The 18,514-nt window shown below is 38.3% G+C and overlaps 1 protein-coding gene across 1 annotated transcript in view; it reads left to right on the forward strand.

The window, feature by feature from the left end:
• Positions 1-13,997: 13,997 nt before the first annotated feature.
• Positions 13,998-18,514, forward strand: part of HOMER1 (homer scaffold protein 1) — a gene marked incomplete at both ends in the record, with an annotated part of 63,913 nt that continues 59,396 nt past the window's right edge. Inside the window, 2 exons of the mRNA XM_084305143.1 lie at positions 13,998-14,018; positions 14,525-14,818. Coding sequence (XP_084161269.1) covers positions 13,998-14,018; positions 14,525-14,818 — 315 coding nt within the window. The remainder of the gene's footprint in view (positions 14,019-14,524; positions 14,819-18,514) is intronic.

Raw genomic sequence — 18,514 nt, forward strand, 5'->3', positions numbered from 1 at the left:
GCTAACTTAAGACACGAGTGTGACTGGTTTTGAGTAATAGCTTTGCTTGAACAAAGAAGGAAGCGCTTGAAATAGGTAGTTCCTCTCAGGTTCTTCTTACTCCTCCATGTACTTGCAAACAATTCACATGCATTGCTTTGTCCATCTTTTGTGGCTGTATTCTACATCAATATCTTGATCATTAAGTTTTCACTGAGCTAGTCACCAAAAAAAAGGGAACAACAGAAGATGGGGACTGCTTTATCTTGTTAGCACCTACTGTGGCACAAATGCTTGACTATGCAGTATGCCAGGTAAGCATTTTAACTGAGCTACTACACAGCTGTAAAAATGCAGGAGTTGGCTCAAGCGTAGTGCCATTGCAGGTGAGTTAGGCCTACCTTTTTCTACAGCAGTGTCTGCTTACCCTGGCAGGAAGTCTTGAAATGCCCTAGTTTGCTCCTCAGTTTTGAAGCTGAAGCCTGGAAGGTGTTTCTTTTTTTGAGGCTGTCCACCAGTTTGAGTCTCTCAGCATGTTGAGCAATAGCATTTTTCTTCCTTTCCTGTTGTCTTTTGTAGTGAAAGAAATAGCATAATATAGTTAAGGTTTTAGAATTTTAAAAACGTTTTTAAATTACTTGTTCTGTAAACAGTATATTACAGCCTTGAACCCATAGTTAATCTTGGAGCTATTCTTGTAGCAAGATATATAAGGAGATCTTCCTTCAGTTTTGAAAACTGAAGAATGACATTTAAATGGTCAACACTTAACAGTGAAGTGTTGGTGAAATAAATCATCTTTGACATGTGTTCTCACAATTCCTACTTCTTGTGCTTGTTCATTTCCAACAGTCTGCTAGCCCTGGCTTCACTGTACAAAAATGTAAAAGAATATTCTGCCTTATACTGGTGAAACCAGTATATGTGTTTTCTCTAACACGTGATTCACAGTGGACTATGCTGCCTTGTAGGGCGATCTTAGGGTACAAAGTATTTTCTATGCCAACAAAAATAAGCGTATATATTCTTGGTAGTTTTGCTGTCAAATTATTCCATACCATAACTGGGGCTCTAAGCAGCTCCTTGGCCAATTGACTTTGAAACTGCTTTTGCACCAGCTGTATTTTCCATTGACTTTTGTGTGAGTATAAGTGACAGATAATCTGCAATTAGACAGGAACAATTTCTTCTCATTTAAATTATTTTCACATTCTGAGTACCGTTTTCCAGTTTTCCAAATGCTTTGTCAGCATTCCAGTATATGTTTCTTCCATGCCAATATTTGTTCTTGTTCTTCTGCAAAACATAACAATTTCATTCTTTCCTAAATCTGCGTCTGATTTAGCAAACTTGCTGCTCAGACATCCAGAACTCTGCATCTAGACATAGGCAGGAATTGGGTTCCTACCACGAAGTGATTGACAATGCTTGGGAAGAAGTGGTGTCTTTTTGAACTTCTTGTCTTGAGCAAGAAATATCCCTAACCAGAGTGGCACAATAGCAGTTAATCTTAACTGAAACTTCACTGTCTTGGTGACCTGCTTATGTCACCTGACATCCTAATGAAGTCAAGTTAAAAAATAAAATAGAATACATGATGTTTGCCTTTGTAAAGAAATGTTCATCTTAATTTGCACATAAACACTGAGTGTTTTTTTTTTTTTTTTTTTTTTGCAGTTAAGTATGGTACTTAACTGCACTTAGTGCTTCTTACTCTTAGAATTCTGTTTACCAAGTGAAGTAGCTCTGTTGCATAGTATGTACACTGTTTCTAAACACAAAACCTGTTAGTGATCAAGGGATGCCAGTTTCTGCTACATGGACGTGTATTTTCTGCCTCAGTTAAACCTCTTTTGGATGTAAACATGTGAGCACTGTGTGCTTCGGTTGGGTAAGGCTATACTATGTTTTGCATATGTGAGTAAAATGTTTTTACATACAGCTTCTTTGAAAGTGACTTTGCGAAGGTAAGCGTTTTGTAAGTAAATAATCACAGAATGGTTTAGGTTGGAAGGGACCTTAAAGACCTCCCAGTTCTGTCCTCCTGCCGTGGGCATGGACACCTCCCACCAGACCAGGTAGCCCAAAGTCCCATCCAGCCTGGCCTTGAGCACCTCCAGGGATGGGGCATCCACAGCTTCTCTGGGCAGCCTGTGCCAGGGCCTCACCACCCTCTGAGTAAAGAATTTCTTCCTTTTATCTAAGCAAAATCTATCCTGTTTTAGTTTAAAGCCATTCCCCCTTGTCCTGTCCCTACACTCCCTGACCAAGAGTCCCTCCCCAGCTTTCCTATAGGCTCCCTTTAGGCACAGGAAGGCCGCTATAAGGTCTCCCTGGTGCCTTCTCTTCTCCAGGCTGAACAGTCCCAACTCCCTCAGCTTCTCTTCATAGAAGAAATAGTACAATAATATAATATAGTAAACCTACTTGTTTCTGACCACTGCTTATTTCAAGGATATGGAAACAGTAAGACTTCGTGTTCCTAGTGTTAAGTATCTATTCTAACATTTATGCAAAGCTGCGAGGGAAGGAAGCTTTTCTACTTGGTTCATACATGAGTTTCGAATGGGTTGAACCCTACCAGTCCATTCAGGTACCATGTGAGAAAAATAGCTCCTGTTCATGAAGAGAGGTAATACTGAGATAACTAGCTAGCACTGGTTCCTGGTCTTTGATTAGATGTTTCCTCACTATAATGGCATGAATTCCTTGCTTGAATATGTTTGAATAATTAAATACAGGCTTTAACATAGGTAATTCTAATTCCTAGTGACGTAGAGAAAATTCTAGTTTTACCAGGTCCACAGAAACTTGGAAAAAAACCCTTCTGTGCAGACTGCTGTGCATTTTGTTTCTCAGTTTGTCAGAATGCTGAGCAGTTTCCTGAGACTGGATTCTGTCTGGTAATTCCACTTCCAAGAAGTAAAGTAACTTCCACATGGGTAAATACCTGGTACCTACCTGCTAACCTAGTCAGAACAACTGTCATTGTGAGGTGCCTTTCTGATGTCTAAATTACATTTTAAAGTGTTGTTTGCAAACTAGTTGATATTTGTGTTCCAGTACAAGTGGCACATGACTCTGCCTTTACCAGTGCAACCAAAGCAAGGATGTGAGCAGCCAGTGAAGAGATGCTTCTTTATTCAGAAGGCAATATCCATGGGTAGTACTGATGGGTTGTGCTTCCAGCACCATCACCTTCCCTGTGAGCTGCTTATTGGTGAGACAGCCTAGTCCTAGCATGGCTCTTCCTCTGCTGCAGTCAGGGTCCATCCCTGTGGCCCAGCATTTGGCATGATGTCCTGGGAGTGCCTTGCATGATTTCTCTTGCAAACTGCTTCAGAGGAATGGGATTGGGGGTCCTGTGTTAGGATGAGTTTCAGACCCTATTTTGCGTGTGTGTTGTGAACAGTCAAGGGAATGGAGATCTGTCACTTCCAGTTATGGCTCAATATAGATGCAACCACTGCTTCCTAAATTCAATAGTGCTTACTAGGCTGTAAGTTATTAAAAGGGAGGGACTTGCTGGCATGGTAATGGCATACTCAAAGTGAATTAAAGAGGCTTTATAGTTCCTGCAGTGCTCAGTGGGATGATACAAATTGATTTGTTACTTATGAATATAAAATTAATTTGTTTACCTTTCTGGGAGTCTAATTCAGTTCCTTGACACAAATGAAATAATCTGATTCCCATCTTGTGATGTGGACCAATGATTCTTTTTGAAACATAGCATACAGCTGCAGCAATCTGGAAGGAGCTGCAGTTGGTGGTGGTGGTAGTGACAAAATGTGTGTTTTTCCAGCCCGGTTCATTCTACCCATTCCATATGTAAGTTCTGATACTTCTGTGCTGGTGGAAGTGCGTCTTCAGCATTAAGGCATCTGCAGTCAAGGTTGCAGTAGTGATTTACTTCAAGGCATCTATTTCTGAGGGTTAAATGTAAAAGCTCTCAAAACTGATTGTTAACGGGCAATTTCTTAATGTTCTAGTAAGGGCTTTGTCGGGTTTAAGCTGGAAATAAAGGGAATGACAAGTGCCAAGGCCACTAGAATAAAAAGCATTTTCTCATGTAGAAGGCAGAAATTAGTAACTTAGAGATGAAGAAGGTGAAATGGATTTGGTTGATGGGGTGAGAAGTGGTAAGAAGATGTGGTTATTTCTGTATGGAGATGTACAAGGGAGCAAATCGAAACTTAAAGCCAATAAAGAGAGTAATGAAAGAGCAGTGCTAAGAAACATTACAAAGAGGGTTGCTAAAAATGATGGTGCCAAGTGAGGAAGCCCTATTTTGCTACAGAAACTCATTAGAGACAAATTCCAAGTGTCTCATACTAAACAGGGAAGATGCCTATTCCTTACTTTACTTTTTCCTCATGTGAACAACTTACCAAGCAATCTATTCTTTAGAACAGCAGAATTATGGCTAGTATTGAGTGTTTTTTCTCAAAGTCAAAGATGATCTGAAAAAATTAGTTATGTATTTTTAGTGAAGTTAAACTTAATTTTTAAATACTTGCTCTGTTTATCTTCTATTTGCTGATTATCTCAGTCAAAGCACTTAATGAAGTGACTGTATGATCCTGTCTTCCTTCTATTCCTTTTAGGTTCCAAAATCCACACCTCTCTCTATTGACAAATACACCATCTGTGTCCCTGTTGCCACATACTCATGAAAAACAGCAGTGAGGAAGTTTGGCACAGGCTATGACAAGATTTGATGAAGGGCACAAAATCACATTGAATGTCAAATTAGATAATATTGAATTTAGAGAAACTTACGTAGTGAGTGGTAAGATCTTGGTATGGATTTTTTCCAGTAACACTCTGGCATGTTTGTCTGTCCACAGAACTTGAGCAGCACATGGTAGCTGGGGACATTATAGAAAAGGCTTTTCTTCCAGTTTGGACCTTTAAAATATTAGAATTATAGAAATGATAGCAAGTTTGAATTTATTTTTTTAATCAGGTTAACAGTACAGTGTACATATCTTAATTTTATGTGTTCAGAATGCAGAAGCTTGTAGTTCAGTGTGTTCTGTTTTGATCAGGACATAAGGACATGTTGGCTCTGTTTGTTTAGACCTCAGCAGAAGTGTCTTTACCATCTTGGCAGCCTCAGAAAGTAGCAGTGCTAGTGACAAAATGACTACAAAAAAATGACTACACAAAAAGTCATTTTGTGCAGTTAGGAGACAGACTTCTACCTGAGTTTCATCATGGGGAGGGCAAAAAGCTGAGACACTATCTAGAGAGCAGGATGAAATGCTTGAGCTACAGGTGCCGTAATGACTCACATCTAAGTAAGCAAAATTTTATTGCAGAATACTCTGTGCTCTGTCCTCTTATTTCAGAAAATGCCCACATACATTCATGTTTTGGTTTCTGCTTTCTCTGATTTGTGACAAAGCAAACCATGTGTTTTTGCTGTTGATCTGGACATAGAGCATATCTGTTAAGGCCACCTGATTTCACTGTGTCAAGGATGAATTTGATTCATTGCTTGCTTAAAGGAAAATGAATGGAGCAATGCCATTTATATTTTCCTTGTATTCTCAGAAATACTAACGCACCCAGGGGATTTGATTTCAACTTCTCTGCTGTTATCTCAAATTAGCTTGGGACAAGAAGAAGGAAAAAAAAGAAATTGGAAGCATCTTCATGCAGTGAAGTTACCAAAATAATTTATTCCATCAATCTCATGAGTTCTAAGTTAATATATTTCCCATCTGACATTTTAGGTGTCTGAAGAGTGGATGATGAGGCAGAGGACAATTCTTTGCTTCTGAGTGCTTTTGCATCTTCTCTGCCTGGTGATGTGGTGAGGGCCAAAGAAGGCTGGCTATGAGGGGGTTGTTCTTAATATAAGATATTTAGGCAGAATCTAGTTGACATGCTGTGCTCAAAGTATATGAACTTAGTTCATAGATAACTTCGTTTTTAATTTTGCATGTCTTTTTAATTGTTTTAAGAAATCTGAAGCAATGTGTCAGTCCTGTCTGTGTAGCTCCATGTGTGTAATAGCTTTAAGGTGTATATATGTGTATAAATATATGTAGAGTGATATGTGTAAATACTGATCAGACTGTGTCAAAATGAGTGTGATGTTAAGGTAATGAAAGGAAACAGAACAAAGAGCATCAGAGACAAATGTTTAGGGGACAGCTGTTTAAGGGACTCTTATTCCTGCTGCTTTGGAGGGTTTCACAGTCAGTGAAATGGAGCCTACTCTATTCTTTGCACAGTTTTCTTTTTTTTTTTTTAAGACTGCTCCCTGTCCTGCCTGAATAATTTTTTATAGGGGCGTTTTTATAGGGGTATTGATGTTTCAAATATAAGATTTCTGAGAATTTTATGAGAATAAAGACAGGGTCTTCCTGAACTGCCAGAAAGGTTTCAGGTGGAAGTTTTCTTTTGTTGGACACTGGAGATCCAACTGTGAGATAGAATTTGGTGTTAGACAAATATATTTTTTAATTCTACTATTTTTACGGATACTTATATATCTTGCTAAAGTAGAAGAAAAGGGGTTGTCATCACCAGCAATTCCTTATTAAGTGAACAGAATGTGTCTCTGAATGATAGGATGTCTCTTCAGGATGAAACAAATGGTACAGGTATAAAACTTGGTGAATATGAAATCCTCTGTTGCATTTCCACTGGAATCAGTACCATGTTATTTCTTCTATATCTGTATTCTTTTTTCTTGTTCTGTCTTCTGCAAACCCACTTTCTTCCCTTTACTCAGACTGATTTTGACATTGACTCATAATTTGACACCTTATATTATCATGCATTTGGGGCCAAAACCAAATCCATAATTGCCTATCTTCACTAGAAGTAATACCACTGCTCTGGAGTCCTTTCCTGTAAGATATTTTTCAAATAAACCCATAATAGACTCATTTCCAGTAGTAAACAACTCTTAAAGTAACTTGCAGCATGTTGTGATTTCCCATTCACTGGACTGAAGCTACTAAATCAATTTGAATTCTAAAACCAGCTATGACTCAAAGTCTGTGTCACCGTTGTGCAATGCAGTTTGACTAAGAAGGGAGTCCAGCAATGCTTTTGTTTATTTATGTACTCTTCAATATTAGAAGCTGTTTCATCATTTCAGGAGGAGGTTTGCTATTATCTTTTAAAGTTATTTGACATCTAAGAAATTTTAAAAATCTGAATGTTTGAATAATTATTTAGAATTTTCTGTCTGATTTGTAATTTCAAAGAATTGTAATTATTTCAAAGCATGCTGTGTTTCGTACCATCTTTCAGACTTCCTTGTTCATATGTTGGAGTGAATGAGGAGAAGAAAGAGCATGGGAGTTAGCACAGACTGTGCAGCATAGGCACAGATAGAGGGGACAGAATGGGACAGGAGTCCACAGGCTGGGTTTTGGACCTTTCCTGCCTAAAAACAGGCAATACTCTGCATCAGAATGTCTACTGTAGATTTTTTTAAATGCGTATTGCAAACACAGGCTATAACTTTTGCTTGGAAAAGCAAACAGTGTTAGAACTGGCCAGAGCTGGTTAAGCCAGCAGGCCTTGCAGATGTCTTGTCCCATATCAGCAAAACCTTGCTTTTTGTTCACCTGTGACAGGAGGTGAATTTCATGAAATGAAAACATGAGCAGATAACTAAATCATTTGCTTCTGGCTTCCCGTGTCTTATGTCTGTTAAGTACTGCACAGTATCTGACTTCAAGCTGAAGCACTTCAGTTGGTCGAAACTTCAGATCCTTGAAATTCTCACAATGTGGCGATGTTTCTGGCCCAGGTAAAGGTATTGTTTCCTTAACCTTTTAGGTTTAATGAAATGTTCTAGCCCATTTTTCTCCCCTCAACTCCTGACAAATTGCTGCTATTACTTGTGATGATATGCTGGCTCAGAAGTGGTCAAAGATCCAATACTGAAAGCTGATCGTTAAATGGGAACAAAACAGTTTAGAAAATAGCTTGAAGGCACTGCTCTCTGCAGAATTATGTAGTCATAAAGCATATTGTATAAAGTAAGTCACTGAATGCTACAAGTAAATAGGCATATATTGTATTAACTTATGTCGGAATACAGAAAAACAAGCTTTTAAGAGCAACTTCCTAAACTTTGACTGTGAGTAAGCCTGCCTTAAACCCAAAACCTAACAGCAAAAGTAAATTTAAGAATGCAAGTGTAAAACTAGATACATAACTGGTGGCATGGAGGATTTTGATCTGTTTGCTAAATTGTAACTTTTTTCTTACTATTTCAAACTCATTTTATGATAAAGTTCTTAGTACATGTATAAAATATAGAAAGCAAAATCCTAGGACTTACTCATTTCACAAGTATACTGAGTATGTTTCAAGTACTTTATAATCTTCATTCTTATTTCAAGATGTCAATTGTCACAGTCATCTTCTGTCCAGAAAAAGATTTTATTTTAGAGCAGTTTTCCATACAACAATAAGCCAATGTTATGTGATACTATCCCCATAAGCTACTGCACACAGTGTTTATCAGACTTCAGGAATTCACACAGCATTTTTAAAACTATGGAAAATTCTGTATTTTTCTCTTGCTCTGTGTTTACAGAGCCTGTTGATGCAGACTCATGAGAAACCATTGGTCATGTTTGGATGCCATAGTTGACAAATTAGTTTTGACTGTAGCTGCACTGTTAATCTCTTTTCTCATTTCTTTTCAGGGATCCCTCATGAAGCTGCTTAGAGTAACAAAAGCTTGCTGCAGTTTTATGAACAAGCCAGGGAGAGTTTTTTTTTTTTTTTTAAGATTGTAGTAGGGCATTGGGAGAAAGCTGTAGTTTTGGTATGCTGTCATTTTGAAAAAGCAGAGAAGTCTTTGTCTTAACCTAAATCTGAGGATAACCAGCAAACATGTGAGAGATCTTGTAGAAGATTCACACTTTCTGAGATAAAGAGAAATTGGCATGGATGACAGGTAGTACAGTGGCCCAGAGCTTAGTGCAGACTTACTGCCTGTGAAACTGTGTGTGATGCCTACCAAGAGAGCTTGCAGTCCTCAGGACTGCCAGAGCATGTGTGCAAGCTGCCACATGGCATGGTCTTCTGTATGCATCACTGCAATGTGCTGAGGGCGGTACACTTTTTGTCCAAGCTTTGTTGTGGGTAGGAAACTCGGTGCGTGGCTGTACCCCTCCATTTCTGCGCACAGGGATGTTGTCCTGTTTTATTTGAATATTTGTAGCATCGTCTCCCTCAGAACCTCTGAAACAAATCTGAGGGGTGAGATCCTGCTTTATGTGTAACTTGCAGATGTGTTGAAAAGGAACTCCAGGCATTTATTGTTGGACTAATCTTGAAAAAAGTCTTGTATATGAACTCCATGTTCCTCAAAAACAGTCTTGATAAATATGGTTCTCTAATGTGCGTTAAGTTTAAGATCCATATTTGGGAAAATAGAAATGGTTCAGATGATGGACATAACCATTCATTCTCACGGACTTTCTGTTACTAGGGTATTTTAGAGCTATCTTAGCTGAGCTGAGTAGAAGGACCCCATCATAATGGACCTGTTTATTCTTTCCTTTTGGTTTTACCGCTTTTTTTTTTTCTCTAGTCCTTCATCTCTGTTCTTGTGTCTCTACAGAGCAATCCCTGACTACCTCTCATGTGGTGTGGCACCCCTACTACTAAAGCACTGGCAGTTTAGCTCAGTATGAGGTAGAGGGAGGTTTTTTGTTTGTCTTTTTATTTGTTTTATGCACACTGGAAGGGAAGGCAGCTAGGACATCAGCTAATGTTGTAGAAGTTCACACCTTTTTTTTCAGTGGCCTTATAGTTTTTAGAGTAGTTAAAACAGAATCCCAAGATTGAGAAGATGTAGATACTTCAGCAGTGAAAATAACTTGGAAGTCATGTTCATTCAACTGTTAGGACACAGGTTTGTCTCCTAAACCTAACTAAGGACAGGGCACATACCAACAAATCGATTTGTGTATCAGTGACAGGAAAAAAAGAAAGGTGTGATGCTACCTCCTTAAGTGGTGCTTATCATCCTTCTTTAGTCCTCACATTGCCAGTTAAGTCCAGGAGCACTTACCACTTGCTGCTTTTCAGTCTGTTTAACTATTGTAATGTTGCAGTGTAAGCAAATTAACAGCAGCATAGTGGCTTATAATGTTTTTGCCGTGCCTGAGCGAACATTTGTAATAGTTGATCTGTGTTACTGTGACAGTTTGCTAGTCTGTTGTCTTATTCAGGATATTTCTGGAAAAATGGATGACTTCTCATTGTAATTAGTGATGAGTTCTTGCCTTAGTTCTTATTAGTGCCTTTATTAAGTACTAAATACCTCATGGTCATGAAAGAATGATATGAGAAAGCTGAAAGAAAGAGAGGGAAGAGTAAGAAAGTTACAGTTTCCACAGGATTATTTTTACTTAAAGTTGTTTTTTCTCGTGTAGTTTTTATTGGCAAAGGTACATTTATATGTTTTTATGTATATATACACTTGCACACTGTGCATGTCTGAGCTCTTAGCAAGAGAAAAAGGAAGCTGTTCTCCTGTTTAATACAACTACTTCAGCTGAGTTAATTTAAACTTGCATACTGGGTGAGCACCGTGTCCTGCGAGGATAATGGAATAACAAAAAGTCTCAGAGTATAGATTGGTTAACTGATGTTGTAAATATTGTATGTTTTACATACTAACTTATGTTTGCATCTGAATGTTTTAGCAAATCTAAAATTGAAGTAGCTCTATCGTGTGTTGCCAAATGAAAGTACAAGTGATGTAATTGTACAGCAGCTTTGAAGGTCAATAGCGGCAGATTAGTGACTGATTCTATAACACTCTTTATCCTATAGACGTAAGGTAACTCACATTTGTGTGAAGAAATAATCAGTATAAACGTTCGTCATCAAGTGTCACAACTTATTCTAGTTAATCTAATTTTAGGGACATCTGAAGTTCAGCATCCTTGTTTGAAAAAAAAAAACAACTTGTAATTACCCCAGTAATCTGGCAAAATCATAATTTATCTAATCGCTTTATACTTTTATGCCATGGTTTTTAGCAGTTTCTGCTACTAGACAGCTTGTCATTCAGCAGACATCTAGCTTTAGTTAAAGCATGGAAAGAAAAGGCTATAACTAGTTTTGAATGTCTCAGTTGTATGATATCCTGATGTATTGTGATAGAATTGAATAGCAGTTCCGGTCAAATGTGTATTCATTATCCACACATCTATGATTTAGGTTCAGTTCTTTTTTTGTCTTTTTAGTTAATGTGGTTAGGGCCATTATTTTCTCTTTCCAGTGTCAGCCTTCATCCAAATAATTCTGGATGGCTTCTAAGACTTTTTTTTTAATGGTCTCAGTGTTAAAGAACTGGTTGCATTATGGTAATATGCATTACATTGCATTTGGGTATGCTCAACTGGGAAATACATGGAAGATATTTTCATCTAATATTGAAAATGAGAACAAAATTTTAAATATGAGGAAGTAATTATAGACATTCAAAGGAGCTATAAGAATTAGTTTAAAGATTATGTAAAACAAAAGGGCTATAAAAGTCACTTTTGCATAACTTTTCTGTTTGTGCAAGGGACTGGGGCCAGGAAAACAGACAGCCAACCTCAGATAACTGGGTGGTATAGGAGAACATTAATGATGCTGAGTGTATGAAGGACTAGCAAGTGCATTGATATCCCTTGGCTGTATACCTTCTTCTTTACCTCTCACTGAAACAATACTGTCTTTGGTTTGTTCCATATTCCTCCTATTCCTCCATATTCCATATTCCTCCTTTGAACACCCAGTGTAGGAGAACACATTCTGGCAGATCGGCTTCAAGAAATCTTAACTTCACAGCCGAAGAATACAATTCTGCTACTGAAAGCAGCTGGCCCTGAGTGCTGTCACTTCCAAGAATTAGAAATCTTACTAAGAGTTCACATGTACTTGTTTATAATGAGGCCAGATTGAAACCCTTTGACTGTGATTACCCCATGTCCTAATTTCTTCTTTTGCTTTTATTTTTGGCAGAAAAATGTATTAAGAGTTTGCCTCTTACTTAAAGGGAGATGATGCCAGGGACAAAAGACATGTTTATTCATGTCCTAGAAATGGGAGAAAGCAAAATAAATAAATAAATAAACCTACAGTTATACCCAACTTCAAATTTCGGTAGTTCATATCTTTGGGAGTTGATGGAAACATTCCCTGAAGTATACAGCAATCTATTTATCAATTAAGTGGAGTCAAATTCAAAGTAACAACCATCTTAGTAATACTAAAATATTTATAGATTTCTGTGCAATACTGCCTAGAATCAAAGAACAATTTATAGTGGAAAGGACCTTAAAGATAACCCAGTTCCAACCCCTTTGCAATGGTCAGGGATGTGTCTCACTAGATCAGGTTGCTCAAAGCCCTGTCCAGTCTGGCCTTGAGCACTTCCAGATGGGGTATCCACAGCTTCTCCATACAACCTGTTCCAGTGCTTCATCACCCTCTGAGTGAAGAATTTCTTCCTTATATCTAACTTAAATCTTGCCTCTTTTAGTTTAAAATCACTACCCCCTTGTCCTATCACTACAGGCCCTTGTCAAAATTCTGTCTTTCTTACAATACTCCTTTAATTATGAAACGACCACAATGAGGTCTGCCTGTAGCCTTCATTTCTCCAGTCTGAACAATCCCAACTCCCCTCAACCTATCCTCACAGGACAGGTGCTACAGCCCTCTGATCATCGTTGTGGCCCTTCTCTGGACCCACTCCAACACCTCCATGTCTGTCTTGGCTGGGGACCCCAGACCTGGATGCAGGGCTCCAGGTGGGGTCTCATGAGAGCAAAGAAGAGGGGCAGAGTCATTTCCCTTTACCCTGCTGGCCACGCTGCTTTTGATGTACCTCAGTATATGGTTGGCTTTCTGGTTGGCTGCAAGCTCATATGGCTGGCCGATGTTGAGCTCTTCATCTGCTGTCGTTCCCAGGTTCCTCCCCATGTGGTTGCTTTCCATCCATTTATCCTCTGGTCTGTACTCATTTTTGGGATTGCCCTGATCAAAGTTGTGGGCCTTCATGATTTGGTAAACTTTGTGAGGTTCATCTGGGCCCAGTTCTCAAGCCTGTCCAGGTCACTCTGGATGGTATCCTTTCCTTCTGTCATGTCAACTGCACCGTTCAGCTTGATGTTGCCTGAAAACTTCCTGAGGACATGCTCAATCCCACTGTTTTGTGTCATTGGTAGTGGATTATATCAAATAGTACTGGTCATAAGATGGACCCATGAGAGACATGACTTGTTGCTGACTTCCACGTGGACGTTGAGCTGTTGACCACAATTGTCTGGCTGTGACCATCCAGCCAGTTCCTTATCCACCGAGTAGTGCTGCCTTCAAATCTTCAATTTAAAGAGAAGGATTTCACGGGTGACCATGTCAAAGGCCTTGCAGAAGTCTGGGTAGATGACTTTGGTTGGTCTTCCCTTGTCAACTGCTGCAGTCACTCCATCCCAGAAGGCTGCCACGTTGGTTGGGCACAATTTACCCTTGGTGAAGCTGTGCTGGATGTCTTGGAGCAGCTCCTTGTCCTGCGTGTGCCTGAACGTTGCTTCCAGGAGGCTCTGTTCCATGTTCTTTCCAGGCACAGAGGTGAGGCAGACTAGTCATTAGTACCGCAGCTCTTCCTTCTACCTGTTTTAAATACAGGAGTGATACTTCCCTTTTTCCAGTCACTGGGACTTATCTGACTGTCAGGATTTGTCAAATATGCTGGAGAGAGGCATGGCAACTCCATCAGTCACCTCCCTCAGGACTCTGAGATGCATGTCATCAGACCCCCTAGGCTTGTGCCTGTTCAATTTCATCAGGTGGTCAAGAGGTAGTCTTCCTTTTCTGGCTAATGTACCCATAGAATCCCTTCTTATGATTCTCTGCATCCCTTGCCATGTTCAACTCTAGCTATGCCTTGTCTTTCTTTATCTCTTCCTTACCAGCCTGGGCAGCATCCCGATGGTACTCCCATGCCACATATCTTGATAGTGATCATGAGGAAAAGTATGTTTAACGTTTGAAAGTAACTTCTCAGTTACATAATTTTATTTGCTAAACAGTTAACTTTGAACAATGTATGTTACACATACTTAGTGTTTCTGTGAAAACATTGAGGTGTAAAGTTTTAAAGAGTGAGGCTTTCAGAACAATTATAATGTTCCTGATCCTAGTTAATGTCAGTTTTAGAGCAATCACCTTGAATTAGCCATTTCAGTTTCAGATTATGGCCATAAAATGTATTTGAAAAACCAGAGTATTAAAAGACTTGAGAAGATAAGCACTCAGTTTCACACTTTCTGCAATGTGCAGTGAAATGAGATGAAGTTTTACACGTGTATCAGTGGCAGCTTAGCGGGATAGGTGGAAGGTGATAGGAGGGGAGGGAAGTGGATGGGACAGGGCCGAATGTATGTTTAGAGGTGTCTTTATCTGACTGTACAGCTAGGTGTCCATTTTCGCTGCAGAAGGCTTACATTTTGCTTGCGTATGTATGTTAATGCTCTTTATTTGCTGTTTGTAGCAACAAAAAAAGTTATTGGGGAAAAATACTGAGCAAAGTGAAACACGAATATCTCAGTCGGCACAACTGTTAGATAATGTTATTGCATATAAGTTACTTCCCTATCAAATTAATGACTTCTACTTTCTGTTCTTCAGGGAACAACCCATCTTCAGCACCCGAGCTCATGTCTTCCAGATTGACCCAAACACTAAGAAGAACTGGGTTCCCACCAGCAAGCATGCTGTTACTGTGTCCTACTTCTATGACAGCACAAGAAATGTCTACAGGATAATCAGTTTGGATGGCTCCAAGGTAGATTTTATTTTGGAGAACTTGCATGCTGATTGATTTTTGTAATTTTCTAGTCTGACATCCTTCATGTATCTTTCTAGATACTTCTAGCATTAGTGATGTGCTAAAATTGTTATATTGTTTCACTAGATGTTTTCAGTGTTCACTGAAAAAGTGTTTTACTTGTGTTCATATTTATTTTGATAAATCTGTTGCTGAAGTTAACGATGACCTGCTACTTAGTTAATATTGAGCTGTCTAAAAAAAACATTCCCCATGAGGTGTAGTAAAAAGCACAGGGTGTTACAATAAGCTCTTTTTATTTCGCTGTCAATATCATTGGCTTCAGCATTATGAAAGAGATCTGTTCAGTGCCTGTAATCTCTCAGTAGATACTTCTTTGTTACCTAGTCTTCAATTTTTAGAAGTATAGAATGTGACTCTCCATAGTAAGCTTTTATAGAAACTCATTTGGGTTGGCCTTTAGGTGAGGGTTATCTTTTTTTTTTTCTAAGTTAGGAAAAATAATGTGTTGAGCTGCTGTTGTAAGAAATATTAATGTAATAATTTAGAGGATTTGGGGTAAAAGCTTGACTGTTGCATAGGTTCTACCCAAGTGGGTATAAGAACAGTAGCTTTACAAGCATTATGTCAGAAACTTCAGCAATAAGATCACTAAAGATATACAAAGTGTAATGGAAAGCTGTAATTCTTTCAAGGTACATCACTTACAGCTTCTGGGGGTGTGTCAATTCATGATGGTTGGAACTAAAACACTGGTAAAGCATAGTAGTATTCACAGAGATTTCTTGGCTATTTGTTGAAAGCTGAAAAGCATTACTCTGCATTTTTAAGAATATCTAGAGTATTTCTATTTTAGTGGGGGAAAGAATTTCTATCATACAGAAGTTTGTAGGAGTTTTTTGTCAAGGATCATTGTGAATACCTCTTTTGGTGACTGAGACTGCCATAAAAGTTTGGCAAAATGTCTCAGAGTTTAATTCATACTTTTTCTTCCTTTCCCAGCCTTTTTTCCAATGATTATTCATTCTGTCAGATAATTAAGATACCTTTTGTGTGACCATTTAGAAAATACTTTTGGACTGGGGCTAGATGCTGTATGAAATGGAGGCTGCTAGTTGTAATCTGAAGCACCTAAGCTGATCTGCAGTTTACAAAACCCTTCTGATATCCACTGGAGTCCCTTTGCCTTTGTCTAAAGCTGCACTTCTTGCAATATGACTGCTGAGTTTTTGTTTACTTGCTCTTTTTCTACTGCAGCATTTCCTTTATATGTACAGTACTATTGGCAAAGTGTATTGATAATGCGGTCTGTCACTTAATTTACTCTCTGATCGCTGCATTGTTAATAATGTTTTCATACCAAGTATTATGTATCTGACTAAAATCGAGGATCACAATCATGATTCAGACCCATTGTTTTAGCTATCACAACACTGCTCTGAAACATACACAGATGAATAGCAGGGGCACGTGTGGAAGAACTTTCAAGAGGTTTGTGGCACAATTCCCAGTGATTTTTTTTATTTCTAATTATGGTCTTATATTTTTAATATATGTGTATATCTGTGCATATAAAATGTATGTATGAAGAGCTAAATATAAATATAAAGCATTCGTGATTGTGATATATAGCATACATGTAGTTGTATGGCAGTAACACTACTAGTTTCTGAGCCTATAATGCCTTATATTGTCGGTCACACAAGTGTGAAACTGGCAAAGGATTAAGAAAATGTAAATTAATTCTCCATCTTTGATTTTTGAATTGAAATTGTATAAAGATTTTTTTCTTAATTTACATTGAAAATGTCTCAAACTTGCATGTTGTCAGCTGCCAGAAACACTTGTCAAACTATGTTGGTTTTGCAGCACTCATCCCTCAAGGGGATTAAATAGATTATCCAACATTATTTTCTTGGAAGACATAGTACTGTCGAGGTTTATAGCACCTTATGGGTTTGTATGTTGGAGAGAATGAAGTGCATGTGGTTGCTCAGCTACAGTGGCTTAGGTGCTGAGCAGTTATTCAACAAGTGATAGCAACTGAAATGCATGTCCATCTAGACTGTAGAAAGGAAAGCTTGCAAGAGAAAGATACTTGATTTGACTGATAATCCTACTTCTACCATCCCTGTCTCTTTCTGCTCTTTAGGTCCTTCCTCTTCCCTTAGGGTAACTGAAAGAGCATTAGCAAAACTTCACCCTCTGCAAAACCTTCTGCAGCTCTTAAGGAGCATAAGCATTTTTAAGAATATCTGGAGTTATATCTTAGACTGCTTATCCTGCCAGAAGCTGGATGTTTCAAATCAGAGTGCAGAGATACCTTCTCTGAGAGCTATTTTCCATACCTGTCTTTAATTGAATTTGTTTTTCTGAATTAGTAACTGGGACGATTCTTTGATTGTATTCTCAGAGTACCTTGAAACAAGGAAGTTTTGGTGCTGCTTTAAAGGGAAAAAATACATGAGGCACATAATTTCTTTATTTTTTCTCAGTTTCAGTAGGTTTGCTGGATAAAACTTAACTTCTGTACTGACTGACAGAACATGATTAAATATTTCTGCTTGAAAACATGATGTTTGTAAGACGTGATCTTTACTCACCTCTGAGAAATTCTACCATACATCTCAGATATCCACTTGAATTTGCTTGTGGAGATCCTTGGTGTGTTTTGTGAGAGGATTTTTTTTTTTTCCTTATTCCATATCAATTGCTATGTGAGCCAGATTCAACTGAGATAGGTCCTACAGAAACAAGTTCTATTTATTTTTTTCACAGATGCAGTAAATAAATGTATCATATAAACTGGGTGAAGCAGCAGCCAAGCATAACTCATCCAAACAACTTTATTCCTTCTCAAAATTGTGTGAAATCAATCATTTTTAGCTTGTAAATTAATGCTTATGTAAAACAAAGCATAGCTGGGCAAATAATTGGGTTAATGCTAGTATTTAGGTAGACTTAACTGTTCCTTTATGAGTCCTTTGAGGAGTAATTCCACAGGATGTGTTATTATTCAGTCCACATAGGTTATGCACTTTTAAAGCCTGTTCACTGATGTCCTGCTTCTGTGTAATCTTGTTTACTGAAGATACTGTCTTCTCTTAAAATACCTCATACAAGAAATAATGCATCTCCCTCTGACTTGTCTCTGGTAAGCACCATAGTGTTCAGTAAACAGGCCATGTTTTATAGTCACATTCAGTATCTGGATCTCTGACACTGATGTCAGGGATATCCTGATGCAAGTAATCTGATAGAATTTAAGGCTGATTTGTGTGACCTCAAGTAAATGTCTTTTATGCAACCTTTTCCTCACACAATCAAAGAATCAAGAGGAAGCCTGAAAAATGAAATCTCTTATGCAACACAACATGACAACATCGAGAAGCTGTTGCTAAGGCTTTCAGATCTCATTAATTATATAGTCACTTCATATCTTCCTGTGTCTTAGTGTTTTGTTTTTTCTCCTAGGTTGTAGAAGGATGCCTCCATTATTTCTTCAGTAACAATATAGACAGACACTAAGATTATTCCCATAACCCCTCTGTCTTTTCCATTCAGTCTCTTGCAGTCACTAAGAAAGGAAAATAAGTGGTTCCTACAGAACTAGTTAACGTTGTGATACTGTTTTCACAGATGCAAAATTAGAAAAAAATACAGTAATTTCTGCTAATCTAAAACGAAAGATGA

This window comes from Netta rufina (assembly GCF_964035555.1).
Source record: "Netta rufina genome assembly, chromosome: Z".
Taxonomy (NCBI): domain Eukaryota; kingdom Metazoa; phylum Chordata; class Aves; order Anseriformes; family Anatidae; genus Netta; species Netta rufina.